The sequence below is a fragment of the Mesoplodon mirus genome, assembly GCF_964341445.2.
Source record: "Mesoplodon mirus genome assembly, chromosome: 12".
Lineage (NCBI taxonomy): Eukaryota > Metazoa > Chordata > Mammalia > Artiodactyla > Ziphiidae > Mesoplodon > Mesoplodon mirus.
Window position 1 is genome coordinate 73,885,807 of NC_138988.1, and position 15,387 is coordinate 73,901,193.

The 15,387-nt window shown below is 57.4% G+C and overlaps 1 protein-coding gene across 2 annotated transcripts in view; it reads right to left on the bottom strand.

The window, feature by feature from the left end:
* Positions 1–2,405: 2,405 nt before the first annotated feature.
* TFEB (transcription factor EB) overlaps positions 2,406–15,387 on the bottom strand; it is a 48,582-nt gene continuing 35,600 nt past the window's right edge. Inside the window, exons 2-9 of one of the 2 annotated variants that reach the window (XM_082639653.1) lie at positions 8,582–8,807; positions 8,247–8,459; positions 7,632–7,709; positions 5,993–6,113; positions 5,846–5,902; positions 5,291–5,366; positions 4,521–4,668; positions 2,406–3,523 (exon numbers count right to left, since the gene is read on the bottom strand). In XM_082639653.1, the coding sequence (XP_082495779.1) occupies positions 3,035–3,523; positions 4,521–4,668; positions 5,291–5,366; positions 5,846–5,902; positions 5,993–6,113; positions 7,632–7,709; positions 8,247–8,459; positions 8,582–8,791 (1,392 nt within the window). In that variant the 5' untranslated portion in view covers positions 8,792–8,807 and the 3' untranslated portion in view covers positions 2,406–3,034. Of the gene's footprint in view, positions 3,524–4,520; positions 4,669–5,290; positions 5,367–5,845; positions 5,903–5,992; positions 6,114–7,631; positions 7,710–8,246; positions 8,502–8,581; positions 8,808–15,387 lie in introns of both variants that reach the window. The other variant, XM_082639652.1, reaches the window with a different exon arrangement.

Sequence of the window (15,387 nt, forward strand, 5' to 3'; positions counted from 1 at the left end):
GCATCACCCCTGGCCTGTCCTCAGCAGGGCCCGGAGTCCACTCTTGGCCTTCTATCTGAACAAGCAGGGAAATGCTCCACAGACGTCATGGGTAGAAAGCCACTGTCCTGTGTGTACACCCCGGTGAGTGTGTCTATTTTACTTCATGGGCCTCGCATCCCAACTTCCTTCCAGTACAAGAGGTGAGAAGCCAGCAGCTGGTGGGGGAAGGACAGGCAGATACAGGGAGTGGAGCTGAGGATGGCAGGACCCTCACACCCAGTATACCTGCTTGGCTTTGGGGCTCCACAGGGGAGCCAAAGGAGCTGCAGCTGCTTGTCCTCCCCCAACCTGGCTTGGACCCCTTCCTAGACCCCACTACCTTTTCACTCTTTGGCTTGTTCTCAAGGCCGTGGGGTTTTCCTCAGTGAAACGAGGGGGTTTCACAGGTCCGTCTCTGCCTTCACACCAATCCCTCACCCACTCCACCCTTTTACAAACAGTTTCCCCGTCGTGGACCCGACGTCTGGAAAGGTGTTGTCTACCAAGTAAAGGGTGTGAATGAAGACTGCATCCTCTTCTTATTTAATCAGAGATGTTCATAGCCACCGGTCAGAAGCTGTTGGCCGACGCCATCCCAGCCACAAGCTAAGGGTCATGCAGACCAGTCTCAGATACATGAACACTTTCTGGTGGCTTGCTGAAATTCTGGAGGTAGCCTCTGTGCCTGCTTGAACCAAACCTGCAGGGCCCGCAGGCAGACAGCTTGAAAAGCACAATTAAGCTGAGACATCGGCCCCACCCACCCCTGCCAGGGGAGCCGGCAGCTGCCCGCTCCTGGCTCTGTGGCACCCTCCTGTGGGCAGAACCCCCCCCCAATTACTCCCCAGTGCTGCCCCATGGGCTGGCTGTCCAGACCCTTCTTCCCAAGCTGCAGGTGGTGGCCAGGCTGAAGGAACCTCGGGGCAGGAAGCCTGCAGGCAGGTGGAGTGGGGATACCATGGTCTTGAGGGGCTGCTTGAGGAGGCAGGTGGGCAGCTCTCCACTCCACTGAGTCAGTCCCCAGGGTGAAGGGGGAGAACAGATGGGGGTAGGAGAGAGTCCTCAATGGCCTGAAGGATGGCCTGGGGATTTCCACACCCCCATGTCTCCCCCATCAGGTATCTCCCAGCCAGAGTCCAGGACCTGCCCCAGGAGGGGCTGAAAGGGAGGTTCCCAGGCTGTGGGCAGGTCCCGGCAGTAGGGTGGCGCCTGGAACTGGAAGGAGGTGCCAGCACCTGGGCTGGCTCCAACTCACAAGGTCATCCACGGCTCCATCTGACCTTGAGATTAATCCCCAGCCCAGCCGCCATCAGCACCCACACACCCAGCCCCCTTTCCTTCTCTCCTGCACACATTAATTGTTCCAACGTTGATTCAATCTCCCATTCTGCAAGGAGGAAATTGCCCACTTAGCCATTTTCATCCTGGAATTTTTCTTTTTCTTTTTTTATAATTAGGCCCCTTTGGCCTCATAGGGCCCCATAAGGGGGAAGCCACTTTGGCCTTTGCCTGAAGAGACTGTGGGAATTCGAGGGAGAACCAGGGAAAGCCCCCAGAGACCCTCTCCTCCCTCCCCCCAAGAAACCCAGGGCTCAAAAATCTCCCCCTTCACCCCTCTCTGCCCCAAGCCCGTTTCCCCATCCTGGGTGAGGTCATAACGTCCCAGGATCTTGGAGCAGAGGCCCCAGGAACTACTGTGCAGTGAAGGAGCTTTAGCCCAGAGAGGGAAAAGGGTTAGTGGGGGCCTGATGGTGCCGGAGCAGAACCCACGCCCTGGGCACCACCCAGCGTCCTGTGCTCCCACCTCCTCCCAAACTGGTTTACATGGTCCCTCTTTCCCCAAACCCATAGAAGGATGCAGCCCCTCACTTCCTAGGGAGACTGTCCTGCTAGAGACACTAAGTCAGAGGGCAGAGGGCCTTGGCCGCACAGATCAGGCAGCCCACCTATGGAGGGGAAAGAACTGGGGGTGGGGACAGGAGAAACATGCCCCCCATCCCAGGCCAGGAGTAGCCGGGACCCACAGTGCCCAAGAGCTGCAGTTAGGAGCAGTAGACTTGGTTTACAAGCAACGGGGTCTCCCACATCACCCGGGTCAGCGGTCTCAGGCCACAGCTGGAGGTGTGAGACCAGCAGGGCTGTGGCGCCACCTTGTGGCCTCGAGGAGGGACAAGGCCCACGGCAGCTCCCGACCCCACTAAGTAAGGCTAGATCTCCAGCTTCCCAGGGGACAGGGCTGGGGAGTTGGGGGAAACCAGGTGATGGACTCAGTCCCTCCTGTCTGTATCCCCCTTCCTTGATCCCCATGGGGGCATTTGAACTCTGAATCCAGAAAGGAGCCCACTGGGTTGAATCCTCCCATCTCTGTTGTCCCCAGACCCCCCTCCAAAGAGACAGGACAAACAGGTACAAAGCACAGTGTTTACTAAAGGCACAAAGTGGGGAGACTGGAGGGGAGCTGCTCTTCCAGCAGTGACCCCACTCTAACTTAAACCCAGAGCCTCCTCCTCTGGCCACCCCCGCCCTCACACCGCTTGGTGGAGAGTTGTTAGCACCAAAGGGGGGTGGGGGGAGCGCCAGGCCGGGGGACGGGCTTGTTGCCATCAGAGTCCAGAAAGGCAGGCCTGGGCACCCCCTGGAGCAGCCACTGCCTCCAAGAAGGAACTTCTGGACCCCTGGTTCCAACGAGTCCTCCTTCATCGGTGGGGGGACCAGGCTCAGAAGGTAAGACCTCGCCTTACCTCCAGCACACCCTGTAACCTCCCTCACCCTCATGATTTCACCTCCGGGAGCCGGGCTGAAGGCCTATTTCTGCCCAGCCCCATCAAGAGGGCTGCCCCTGGGTGGGGGGCTTCCGACCCCACGGGCTGCCAAGGGCACTAAGCCCAAACGGGGGGCCGCCAGGGCGGAGTGAGGCAGGGCAGGGGCTACTTCACACACAAGTACAGGCTGGAGGGTGGGAGGGAGGTGGCCCTGGCTCTCCCACCCCCCAGGCCCACCCCCGTGGCCCAGGTCACAGCACGTCGCCCTCCTCCATGCTGAAGCTGCTCCTGCGGCTGCTGGCTTTGGAGGCCTCGGGGGACATGGTGGAGAAGAGGGGGTCGGAGGCCAGTGGTAGCAGTGAGTCGTCCAGGAGCATGAGGTCCAGATCCTTCTTGGACAGGTTGGGGAACGGGGAGCCATGCTCTGGCCCCAGAGGTTCGGGGTAGCCCGGGGGCCCTTCGTTGCCCCCGCCCCCAAAGCTCAGGCTGTGGCTGAAGTCCAGGTGGTGGAATGGGGACGGTGGCTGGGCTGGCTGGGCTGGCGGGGGCAGCTGGGCCTGGGGGGGCAGAGCCGGCAGTGGCTCAGGGTCGGGGACCTCGGCCCCCAGCAGCAGGGCCTCTGTCGGACCCTCCTCGCTGGGTAGCTCCTGCTTCACCACCTGCTGGGCCAGCTCAGCCATGTTCATGCCCGAGGGCGAGGTGGTGGGGAGGCCGTGCACTCGAGCCTGCATCTCCAGCTCCTGCAGGTGCGGCAGACAGAGTCTGGAGGTGCACACCCGTGGGCACCTGTTGCCCGCCCCCCACATCTGCTGCAGCCCTTGCCCCTCCCTTTGTGGCACCCAAGACCACAAAATGTCTCAGCTGGGAGGAAGCACAGGGCAGCTCTAGAGTCTAGACCAGTGTTTTTTCAAACTATAAGTCGCAACTCATGAGTGGGTTGGGAAACCACTACAGTGAGCCTTGACCAGCTCTCTATTTTTTTAATTGAAATAGACTTGCCTAGATTAGACTAGACGAGAAACTATCAGAATGTACTGCATCTATTAAGGATGAGGGTTCTTTCATGAAACTTTGATTTTTCACTTTGAGTATGGCTATGTGTGCTGGATTGTAATGTGAATTGTATTATCTACCATAAGAAATAGAAGAATTTTAAGCTGTAGTCCAGCTGCCCTTTGTATAGGTGACCAGCCTCAGGTCCAAAGAGGACAAGAGCCCTTCAACACAGAGCCAGGACTAGGCAGCTCTAGGTGGTAGGATGGACTCTCCCAAGCCTTTGTTCTTTCTCTTGTCCCCTGTGGTGATTCTTAGCATTACCCACCATAAAGTCCCAGCTCTCTGCCTCCCACAGGGGTAGGTTTGCCCTTTCCTGCCCCCTTGACATTAGGTATAGGCATGTGCTTGCATTGATGGAGGAAATGTGAGCAGAAGGGACAAGTGTCACCCTAAGGGTGACACACGGCTTTAAGAGCCAGCTCTAGATGTGCCTGTCCATCAGCTTGGGTCCCAGAATGAGGGTCTCATGGAACAGGCCCTCCAGCTGACATCTGTTGCTTAAAGCTGCTGGGGATTGTTTGTTACCAAACTATAACATACTGACTGATACGTCCTCCCTCCGCATGGGTATCATTCCCATGTCTCCAGCTTCAGAAGTATAAGCACTGCCCCTGGGGTCAGGACTCAGGCCAAGGGTCAGGAGTCAGAGCTACCCAAGAAGTCCAAGTTCAGGGGCCAGACCTGGATGCGGAGCCAGAGCTGCTTGTTGGTCATCTCCAGGCGCCGAGAGTGGTTCTCCAGCTCCCGGGACTTCTGCAGGTCCTTCTGCATCCTCCGGATGTAATCAACAGAGGCCTTGAGGATGGTGCCCTTGTTCCAGCGCACATCCCTGCAGGCCAGGCAGAATCAGAGGTGCATGCTCAGAGGAGGGGGCAAGTATTTTCCAGGAGCTTAGTGGGTGGAAGTAACACCCTGTTCGGAGCTTATGTCGCCTCTCCCAACTTTGCCCCAAATCCCAGATCCAGGCAACCCCTACTTATGAAGGAGGCTGATCTCCATCTGCACAGAACGGGCCTTCCCAGGTAACTGTGGTGCTACCGCCCACGTCACTAATCCCAGGAACCAAGCAATTTGGAGCAGCCTCCTTCCCCAGGCCTCCCATTCCTGCCACCAAAACCCACACCCACACTCATCCTTGACTCTCACTACTCCTGTCCCTGGACCACCTCTGCACCAGTCCTGTGGCCTTTCCAAACTTTCCCAGCATGACTCCAGCATGACTCCTCCTTCAGGAAGCACCCCTGACCCCACCCTCACTTCTGGGACATCTGCTCCTCTGTCTCGAGCCTTCCTTATTTGGGGGAGGGAGGAATCTTCTTTTCCCAAATAGATGATAAGCTCTTTAAGGCAGCAACCAAGGGATTCTCTTCCCATCCCTTCCCCGTGGCAACCAGCAGATAATACCTGTGAGCTGCTGCCCTCCCTTCCCTTCCTCCAGGAAACCCACTCACAAGTCGTTGGCCTTGGGGATCAGCATTCCCAGCTCCTTGATGCGGTCATTGATGTTGAACCTCCGTCTCCTTTCAACTAAAAGTAACAAATTCCAGGCGGGGCCATTAGGGGGATGAGGACCCCACCTGGGACGAAGGGTCCAGCCCAAGCAGGGGTGCCTTAGTCCTTCTGGGAAGTAATGGGTGACCAACCAAATGGGATTTCTATGGGGGTGAGGGGGTCGGGGGCGGTCGGACACAGCTAAGCGGGTGAGGCTGTAGCGGGCGAAGCTGCCTGGGGAAGACTCTCTCCACTGCCCAGAACTCCTTCCCAGACTCCACGCCCTAAAGAAAACAATCTGATAAACTCATTCCCTCTGAATATCTCTTCCCTGGAGCGCCTCTCCCACCCCTTCCTAGAAAGGGCTGACGGGAAGAGGGCTGTGCTGCACCCAGTCACACCAATGCCAGGATTTTAAAGCCTTGGGTAGGGAATCCTTCCTAGGAGCTGTGCAGGTCAGAGTGGCTTCTGAGCCAGCCCAGGTGAAGGGGGGAAGAGGGGCTGGGGAGACTCACTGAGGTTGTGATTGTCTTTCTTCTGTCGCTCCTTGGCCAGGGCCCGGCTCTCAGCATCTGGAGGACAGGAGAGGAGAGAGGAGCTGGGAGGGGAAGGGAAGCGGCAGGACTCGGGAACTGGGGCGCAGGGAAGCAGCGGGCTGGTACCTGTAAGCTCTCGCTTCTGGGTCAGGTCGGCTGGGCAGGAGCTGCTGGTGACGCCCACCAGGGAGGTGGTGACCTGGGGGTCTCCACTGTACACATTTAGGTGACTGCTGGACAGGGGCAGCTGCAGGGTGAGGTGGGGAAGGGTACCCGATGAGCAGCCCCCTGTCTTCGGGGGGCTCTCCCCAGGGCCCATCGTCCCAGGATTCCCCGGGACACTGGGGGAGGCTGTGCTGGGGTCACCCAGGGCAGAGTCCAGAGCTGAATAAGAGGCAGCCCCTGCCCTCAAGGAGCAACCAGCCAGCGCTGGGAAGCAGCTGGAGAGAGAGGAGATAGTGGGTGAGAGGATTTCCCCCAGGGCCTTTGGAAGTCAAGGGGAGGGGCACCTAATCTATTCTGGAGTTTCTGGAAGGTTTCCAGAGGGTGTGGTGAGGAAGGGCACTATGGGCTGGGGGATGGCTGAGCAGGAAAGCAGCCAGGACACAGCATGAGGTCAAGCTGAAGGAGCGCAGTGGTGGCGGGGGGAGTGGGGGGAGATCCTGCCGGATGCTGGAGGGCAGGTTCCACTTGCAGAGACCCTGGGACTTGGTGATGAGCAGCCATTGGGCGTTTAAACGGGCCCCACAGGGACAGGTTTGAGCTCTGGAAAGATCTTCCCAGTTCCTGCCACACATTCACGCAGAGCGAATCACAGGCCCAGAGCCCTGCAGGGTACCCTGGCCCCCACGAAAGGGGCCAGATGCTGTGCCCTCCTCTCCGGCCTCCCAGCCCCCGATGCCCCTGCTGGCAGCTGGCTTCCGACCCACTGGCCCCGGCCAACTCCTGATGAGCCCCTGCGCGCTGTCACCAGGCAGCAGGGATTGAGGACTGAGTCCTTGACTTCCCTCAGCAGCATGGGCTGGGGCCCAAGGGGCAGGAGTGAGCAGCTAAGGTTCAGGGATCTCCAAAAAAAAGGGAAGGGGACACCTGCAATTCCACCTGCTCAGTGTAAGTACCTGTCCCCCTTGTGCAGAGCTAGCCCCCAATTTCTTGCCTTATCTAATTCTCCCACCAGCCCGTGGGTAGAAGGCATCATCCCCAGGGGCTCAGAACAGTTAAGGGACTTCCCAGAGTCACAGCCAAAGCCAGAATCTAGGCCTCTTGATTCCAAGCCTGACCCCTTCCCACCTGCCCTGTCACCTCTGCCCAGGAAGCCCAGAGAGCATTAACGCTGCCAGGAGGCTGCCAGAGGGAGGGAACCCAACCAGCCTGAAATCACTTGCCCCTCAGAGTGAGGGACACAGGCCTGTGCTTTCTGGGTCCTGGGCTTGGTAGAAGAGGGGGCCCCAGATCTCAGAGAAACTCATCAGCTCCAGGCCTTCCTGGGGCCACACTGCTCCCCTCAGTACCAGTGCCTCCTGCCCCCCGCCCCGCGACCCAGGAAGCCTTCCCCAGCCACCTCTGCCCCCAAGCCCCACCATGCACGCAGGCTAAGGTGCACTCTGGATTCACAGCTCTGCCGGACCCTGGGCCCTCGTCACATGATTTGATGGAGGTGATTCTCATCTCCGTAGGAGATATTCTAGTTCTCTCCAGGCTCACAGCCGCTGTAGGGCCGCTGCCCCTCCCTCTGACACACCCACCCTGCCCTGGCCAGCAATACCGTGTTGGGAATCTGATTTTCGGGATTGATGAAGCCCAGGACATCGTCCAGACACATAATGTTGTCGATGACATCAAACTGAAAGGGAAAAGATAGTCCATATTGGGGGGTGCCTGCTCGGAGAAAGGCAGGGGAGAAGGGGCACTGGGACAGCCACTGACCCGAAGGGACCTTGGCGCCTACCTCACCCCATCTGCTCACCTGGGGGGAAGGAAACAGACCCAGAGAGAGGATGAGCTGTCCAGGTCCCCCAGGCCCCAAGGCCCAGGCCAGGGCTCTTCCGAAGGAGCCAAGTTGCCCAGGCAGATGGCTTTATATACCTTCTGTCAGGACATGGCTTTGCAGGTGTGCTGGGCATTCCTGTACGAGTCTCCTGTTTCTCCCTAGCAGAGGTTTCTAAAGTAGGGATGTTTCTCCTGGGAGACTGGGGCTCCCCGAGGGCGGGGCCGCGTCTCCCCTCAGACCAGGGCTCCCCGAGGGCGGGGCCGCGTCTCCCCTCAGACCGGGGCTCCCTGAGGGCAGTATCTTGCCTCTGTCATTAGACTAGGAGTCCCAGGAGCACAGCACATGGCCCCAGCTCTGCTGGTGGCAGGCACCGGCCAGCTCCTCACTCACCTCCCGCTCAGGGTTGGAGCCGATGTGCAGCATGGCCATGGGGCTGTTGGGAGCACTGTTGCCGGCTGAGGACGACAGCACGTGTCCGGCCCGCACGCCCGGGGAGGCGGCTGGCAGGGGCTTTGGGGAGCCCTGAGCAGGGCTGATGTGGGCAGCAAACTTGTTCCCGTAGGTCTCAGACAGGTACTCCCGCACCTTCTGGTCCCGGGACTGCTGCAGGTGGTAGGAGGTGGGGTTCTCCAGGTAGGACTGCACCTGGAGGGGGGAGGAGGTAAAGGGCTCAGGGCGGGGGCTCCGAGGACCAGGGCGAAGGGACAGGGTGGAGCAGGCCTTACCTTCAGCACCTCCCCGGGCACAGGTGGCGGAGACTGGAAGTGGACAGGGGTGTTGATGGCGGGGGTGGGCGGCGCCCCCAGCTGCTGCTGCTGCTGCTGCTGCTGCTGCATGTAATGCATGACGGCCTGCTGCTGCATGCGCTCCCGCTGCTCCTCCTGCTGCGCCTGCTCCCGCATGAGCTGCATGCGGAGCCCGATGCGTGATGCCATGGTGGCTGCTGGCTCCCTGCGGATGGGAGGGGGCAGTGCTGTGAGGTACAGTCAGTCCCCTTCAACGTGCATGGGGTCTTGAGACTTCCCTGGTGGTCCGGTGGCTAGGACTCCGTGCTTCCACTGCAGGGGGCCCGGGTTCCATCCCTGGTCAGGGAACTAAGATCCCGCAAGCCACACCGTGCAGCCCAAGATAAACAAACAAACAAACAAAAAACAAAACAAAGTTCACGGGGTCTTGGGGAACGGGCCAGGACAAGGGCAACCACATTTTACAGGAGAGGGGCAGGGATTTGCCCAAGGTCACCAAGCAAGTGGGTGACAGAGACTTAAACCCAAGTCTACTGGTTCTTGGGCCAGAGATGGAGACTCCCTCCAGAGACTTAAACCCAAGTCTGCTGGTTCTTGGGCCAGAGATGGAGACTCACTCCAGGTCAGCCTCCCGGACTTGGAGTCAACCTTGACTCCTTTCTCCCTCTCATGCCACCTGGTGAGCCTCCAGATCTGACCGCAAATACATCCTCCTCTGCCACTGCCTCGCTGCCACCAGTGTGAGCCCAGCCTCTGCTGTGCCTCACCTGGCTTCCTGAAGGCGCCTCATGGCATCAGACTCCCTCCCGCTTGCCCCCTGACGTTCTACTTGCAACTCAGTAATTAGAGGGGTCCTGTTAAAACCAAAGTTAGATCGTCTCCCTCTTTCGGCTCAGAACTTTCCATGGTTCCTGTTTCACTCAGTGTGTAAAAGCCAAAGTCCTCACCATAAAAAGCCCTCTATGATCTGTCCCCACCTCATGGTCCCTGTGACCCCATTATCTCCTCCTCTCCTCCTTGTTCCATCTGCTCCAGCCACACCCAATCCCTCAGACATACCAGGCACGTTTCCTACCTCAGGGCCTTTGCACCTGCGCTTCCCTCCGCCTGAGGTGCCCATCCCCCAGACACCACCATGGCTCATTCCTTCATCTCCTCAAGTGGGTCACCTCCTTGCAGAGACCTTCCATGACTACCTTATTTAAAACTGCAAACCCCCCACCAGTCCCCCCACAACTTTATGCTCCTTCCCTGTTTTGTTTCTCCCTGTCACTTATCACCATCTTAAATATTACACATTTTTGCTTAGTTATTTCAATTCATTCTCTATCTCTCTCTCAATAGGAGTTCAAACTCCCCTGAGGGCAGGCATTTTGTCTGACTTGCTCACTGCTGTGCCTCAGGCCTCTATGAACATGTGCAGGGAATGGTTACTATTTATGAACCAGCACTGGCCATACAGCAGCGAGCCAGCTGCAGTCCCTGTGCTCCTGGCATCTACAGTCCAGTGAATGAGAAAGGCAAGTCCTCAGGCCACTGTAACCCTGCGCAGGGAAGGCTACTGCAGGGCACCTGTTCCTCCCAGGACCCAGGGAGAGCTTTCCACCACCCAGCACATCAGCCCTGATGTTTTGTGGTTGTTTTTTTTTTGCGGTATGCGGGCCTCTCACTGTTGTGGCCTCTCCCATCGCGGAGCACAGGCTCCGTACGCGCAGGCTCAGCGGCCATGGCTCACGGGCCCAGCCGCTCCGCGGCATGTGGGATCTTCCTGGACCGGGGCACGGATCCGTGTCCCCTGCATCGGCAGGCGGACACTCAACCACTGCGCCACCAGGGAAGCCCAGCCCTGATCTTTGAAGGGTCTCAGGAGGACAGGGGACTAAGGCCTATTTGGGAAGGGGGCAGGACAGAACAGAATGAGTCTGGCAGCTGGTCGCACTCTGTCCCTAGCTCACTGAGTGACCCTGGGCACATCCCTCCCCCTCTCTGAGCCTCCATCTCCCCATCCACAAGATGAAAACGTTGGACTGGGTGATTTCTAAGGTCCTTCCCAGCTGGGATGGGCTGAGACTCTCTGAGAGGTGCAGGGGCCCTGAGGGTGCCCAGATGCCATAAGGTCCTGACAGGGGCTGGAGTGTCCCCTCTCAGCGATATTGCAAGAGGCAGTACAACTTTATAGTTGAGCAAGTGCTACAAACAGGGCTTGAATCTCAGTTCTGCCACTTCTTTGCTGTGTGACCTTGGGCAAGTCACTTAACTTCTCTCAGCCTCAGTTACCTGACCTGTAAAGAGTTTCAGAAGATTGGTGAGAGTGCTAAATGAAAATAATGTGTCTTCAACAGTGTGCAGCACTTGGTAGGCTGAGTGGGTGAGTGATGGATCAGCACAAGATTGGAGGGTCAGCCACAGAGTAGACCAGAGGCCAGAGCTGTGCCCCAAGGTCCTAAGAATGAGACCAGACCTCTGGGGGTGGCAAAGGAAAGCAGCACAGGCTGACATGTCCTGCCTAATGCCAGACATCAGACTAAGTCAGCATTAGCCGATGGTACTGGCATATATTCAGTGAAAATCACTGGATCATGGAAATAATAATAATTTGCATCTATCTGAGCATTTACTGTGTGCTGGGCACTGTTCCAAGCACTTAACCTCAAACAGCCCCATCTGGTAGCTTTGGTTATTATTTTCCTTCTACAGATAAGGAGAAACAGAAGCACAGGGAGGTTAGTTCTCGGGCAGAGGGGACAGTGCTGGGACCCAATCCCACATCTGGCTCCCCGGCTCATGGTGGGTGAGGGTGAAGGGTCTTCAGACCATCACGTCTCCATGTAGAGCTGGGAAGGCGTTTGTCCCAGGTTGCACATCTGGTTGATCCAGGGCTGCCCAAGCCACCTGACCCCCAAGCCAGGGCTCCTTCTAATCACCCTGCATCCTGCCCTACAATGTGGAGCAGCACTACCCATCTCGAGGGCTGAGTACTCAGTGGCCCTAACCTTACCTCCCTTCCTCCCTTCTCTGTCCCCGTAGACCAGGAATGTGTGAGAGAGAGGCTGCCTCAGCCCCAGGGGTCTCTCTGCCCAGCTCCCTACCGGACAGTTCCCAAGGAGAAAGGAGCAGACGCACACTTTCCCCCCCGCCTCTGTCCTGTAGCAGGGACACATCTGCAGCCTCCACCTCTGTCCTGTGCTCCTACAGAGGGGTAGCCTGTCTTTGTCCGCCCCCCCCAACAACTGCAGCCCTGCAGACCTCACAGGCTCTGACCCCAGCCCAGCTCACTCCCCTCGCAGCTGCACCCCCTGCCCACTCACAAATGCAGTGAGCCCCTCCCCCTCAGGAACAATCTAACTTCAGTTGGCCCATGGGGGCGGGAGTGGGGTGAGGGTGCAGACACGGAGCCTGGCAGTGCCAGCCGGCACAGGGAGGACTGAGGGAGAACGAGCCCCTTGTTTCTCTCACAAAGGGCTAGGCGCCCATCCTGGGCTGGGCGAGAACATGGGCTCAGCCTGCTCAGCCTCTCACTGCCTGCGCCAGCCTCAGTTTGCTCATTTGTAAAGTGGACGCAGGAATCCCTGCCCTACCACCCAGCCGGGGTCTGTGAGAGCCTCCTGGGGGAGGATATTGAACTATGAACCTCAGCTGTCTGTGTATCAAAGAGTATCAGAAGCCTTAGCCTGTCCCGGGTCCTCTGACAGAAGGTGACTCTCCCACCCCCAATCCTGTTGTCAAAGTTTTCACCCCCCTCGCAGAGCTGCTGCTACCCGCTGAGTCCCAGCCCCCTGCCCCGGCTCCCAGCCTGGGTTGCTCTAAGCGTGGCCAGGTGGGATGGGTGTGGGGTTAAGGGCGGGAGTTGAGGGGTGAGGGGATCCGAGGGCGGATCTAAAATGCCCCAGACCCTCCCCACTGTCTGACGTCAGACCCACCAGGCCTGGAAAGGGTCCACCGTGCGTGTACTCGGTAACACCGGGAACTCGAGTGCCCACTACGATGCAGACCCTGGGGCTAGGGTGTTTCCCTGAAGAACGTTCGCCCCTGTCCCCTCCTCCTGAGGGGACCAGGGGGTCTGATGCTCCAGAGAATTCCTGCCCCTGCCCAGTAGCATGGAAGACATAGCAGGGGCTTAAGTTGCAGCCGAGGCAATGAGAGGTGCCCCCGTCTGCACCCTCAGAATCCACGGGCCGCCTCTGCTGAGCTTCCCCCAGAACCTCCCACCTGCCTCTACCTTCCCTAAGCCGTGTCGGGGTTCTAGTTTAGTTGTGACCAAAATGGACTTCACAGTCCAACAGAGGCGGCTGAAGTGCCTGCTCTGCCCATAGTGGCTGGGTGACTTTGGGAAAGCCACTTAACCTCTCTGTGCCTTGGTTTCCTCCCCAGTAAAATGGAGCCAATAATGGCACCTGCCTCTTGGGGTCGTTGTGAGGATTCAAGGAGACACAGCGAGTGTGCAGAATGCACCTAACAGAACAGCCCTTAGGTGTCGATAACGGGTGGATCCCGGCTCCCCTCCGAAGCTGTGCCCTCCTCTGGTCAGGGGCCTGAGGTGGTTTCACACCAGCCTCCCTCGTCAGTCATTTGCGCCTTAGTATGAACAGGCTGGTCAGAACCTTTTCCAAGGGAAGATGTGGACAGAGGGAGGGGAAAGACGGGGAGAAATCAGTGGATTCCATGAGGAGACGCAAGGAGAAAGAGGGTCCCAGAACAGAAAGGTCTCAGATATAGGAAAGAAGATCTCAGAGATACAGCACTGAGTGGACAAATCAAACTGCAGAGGGGCTTCCCTGGTGGCGCGGTGGTTGAGAGTCCACCTGCCGATGCACGGGACGCGGGTTTGTACCCCAGTCCGGAAGGATCCCGCATGCCGCGGAGCGGCTGGGCCCGTGAGCCATGGCCGCTGAGCCTGCGCATCTGGAGCCTGTGCTCCGCAGCGGGAGAGGCCACAACGGTGAGAGGCCCACGTAACGCAAAACAAACAAACAAACAAACAAAACACTGCAGAATAAAATGTACAGCCGGAGCCCACTTAGGCAGGAAATGAGTAAATGTGTAGAAAAGACTAGAAGAATCAAGATGCTCTTTGAATCCTTGCCATGGGTCAGGGCTGGGCTAGGTGCTTTTCAACTATTAACTCATCTGTTCTTCACAACAACCCCAGGCAGTTGACTATTATTATTGCCCTCAATTTTCAGGGAGAAACTGAGGCACAGAGAGGTGAAGTCACTGGCCCTAAGTTACACAGCTGATAAGTAGCAGGAGGGCAATTTGAACCAGGCAGCCTGGTTCACAGCCCCCACATTTTATCCACTCATCTGGGCACCCCCAACACCCAAACTGTTCACTGTGTTACCTCTGGGAGGGGCAGTAGAGTGGGGAGGGGAAAAGAGGGGTTTTTATAGTTTCTTATTCCACTTTCGAAGCACTTAACTCCTAGGATGTGAAGATGTGTTACTTGTGTGATTCTTTTAAAACAAGGGAGGGCTTCCCTGGTGGCGCAGTGGTTGAGAATCTGCCTGCCAATGCAGGGGACACGGGTTCAAGCCCTGGTCTGGGAAGATCCCACATGCCGCGGAGCAACTGGGCCCGTGAGCCACAACTACTGAGCCTGCGCGTCTGGAGCCTGTGCTCCGCAACAAGAGAGGCCATGACAGTGAGAGGCCCGCGCACTGCGATGAAGAGTGGCCCCCGCTTGCCACAACTGGAGAAAGCCCTCGCACAGAAACGAAGACCCAACACAGCCAAAAATAAATAAATAAATAAATTTATTTAAAAAAAAAACAAGGGAAAAGGAAGTAGGGCAGCTCCTAGGGGTTTGTGAGGGGCCCAACCTGCTTCCAATCATGTTCGAAGTTGGGTCCCCCCAGCTCCACCTGGAGTCTGGCCCGAGCCCTGCCCTGCTCAGCGCGATGGTTGTTAGGCCAGCTGAGGACCCCCACTGAGGACAGTGAGTGGCCTCTGGGGGCACAGGCCAGGGTCAGAAGCCACATGCCAGCTGGAGCTGGAGGGCCAGGACCCAGGGCCTAACTCAGTTTCCACTACAGCCCTGACACAAGCCTTCGGAGGGGACATGATCTTCATGGAGGGCCTCCCAAAAAGCCCTGAGCCAAGGCACCTCCCTTCAATTGCTTGTGGGGCCTGAACTGCCCTGGGGATTTTTCTGCCTTCCAGATGATCCTTTAAAAATACAAGCAGGAAGCAGAAAATACATAGATGCTCTGAGCCAGCAACTCCCTTCCTAAGTATCTGCCCAGCAGAAAAGCATCCATGTGGGCACCAGAGGACACAGACTAGAAAGTTCACAGCAGCGTTATAGATAGTGGCCAAAACTGGACACCACCCAAACGTCCATCAGCCGGGAGATGGATAAAGAAGTTGTGGTACCTCTATGCCCTGGAATGCTGCTCAGTGATGGAAGTGAACCAACTATTGCTACACACAACTCAGATGACTCTTGCAGACATCATAGCAAACAAAAGAAGGCAAACACGCGCACAGCATGATCGATGTACATACAGTTCAAAAACGGGGGAAATGAATCTTGCATGTTAGAAGTTAGGATCCTGGTTACTCTTGTGGGGGGGAGTGACAGGGAGGTGGCACAGGACAGCCTGGGGTGGGCGTGGGGACTAGGAATGTTCTGTAATTTGATGCCGGTGTTGGTGACACGGGAGTGTCCAGTTTATGAAAATGCATCCAGATGTTCACTCAATAGTTTGTACACTTTTCTGTAGGTGTGTCATACTTTCATTAAAATTTTACATAAGAATGAGGGCAGACCTTAAAGAATGTAAAAG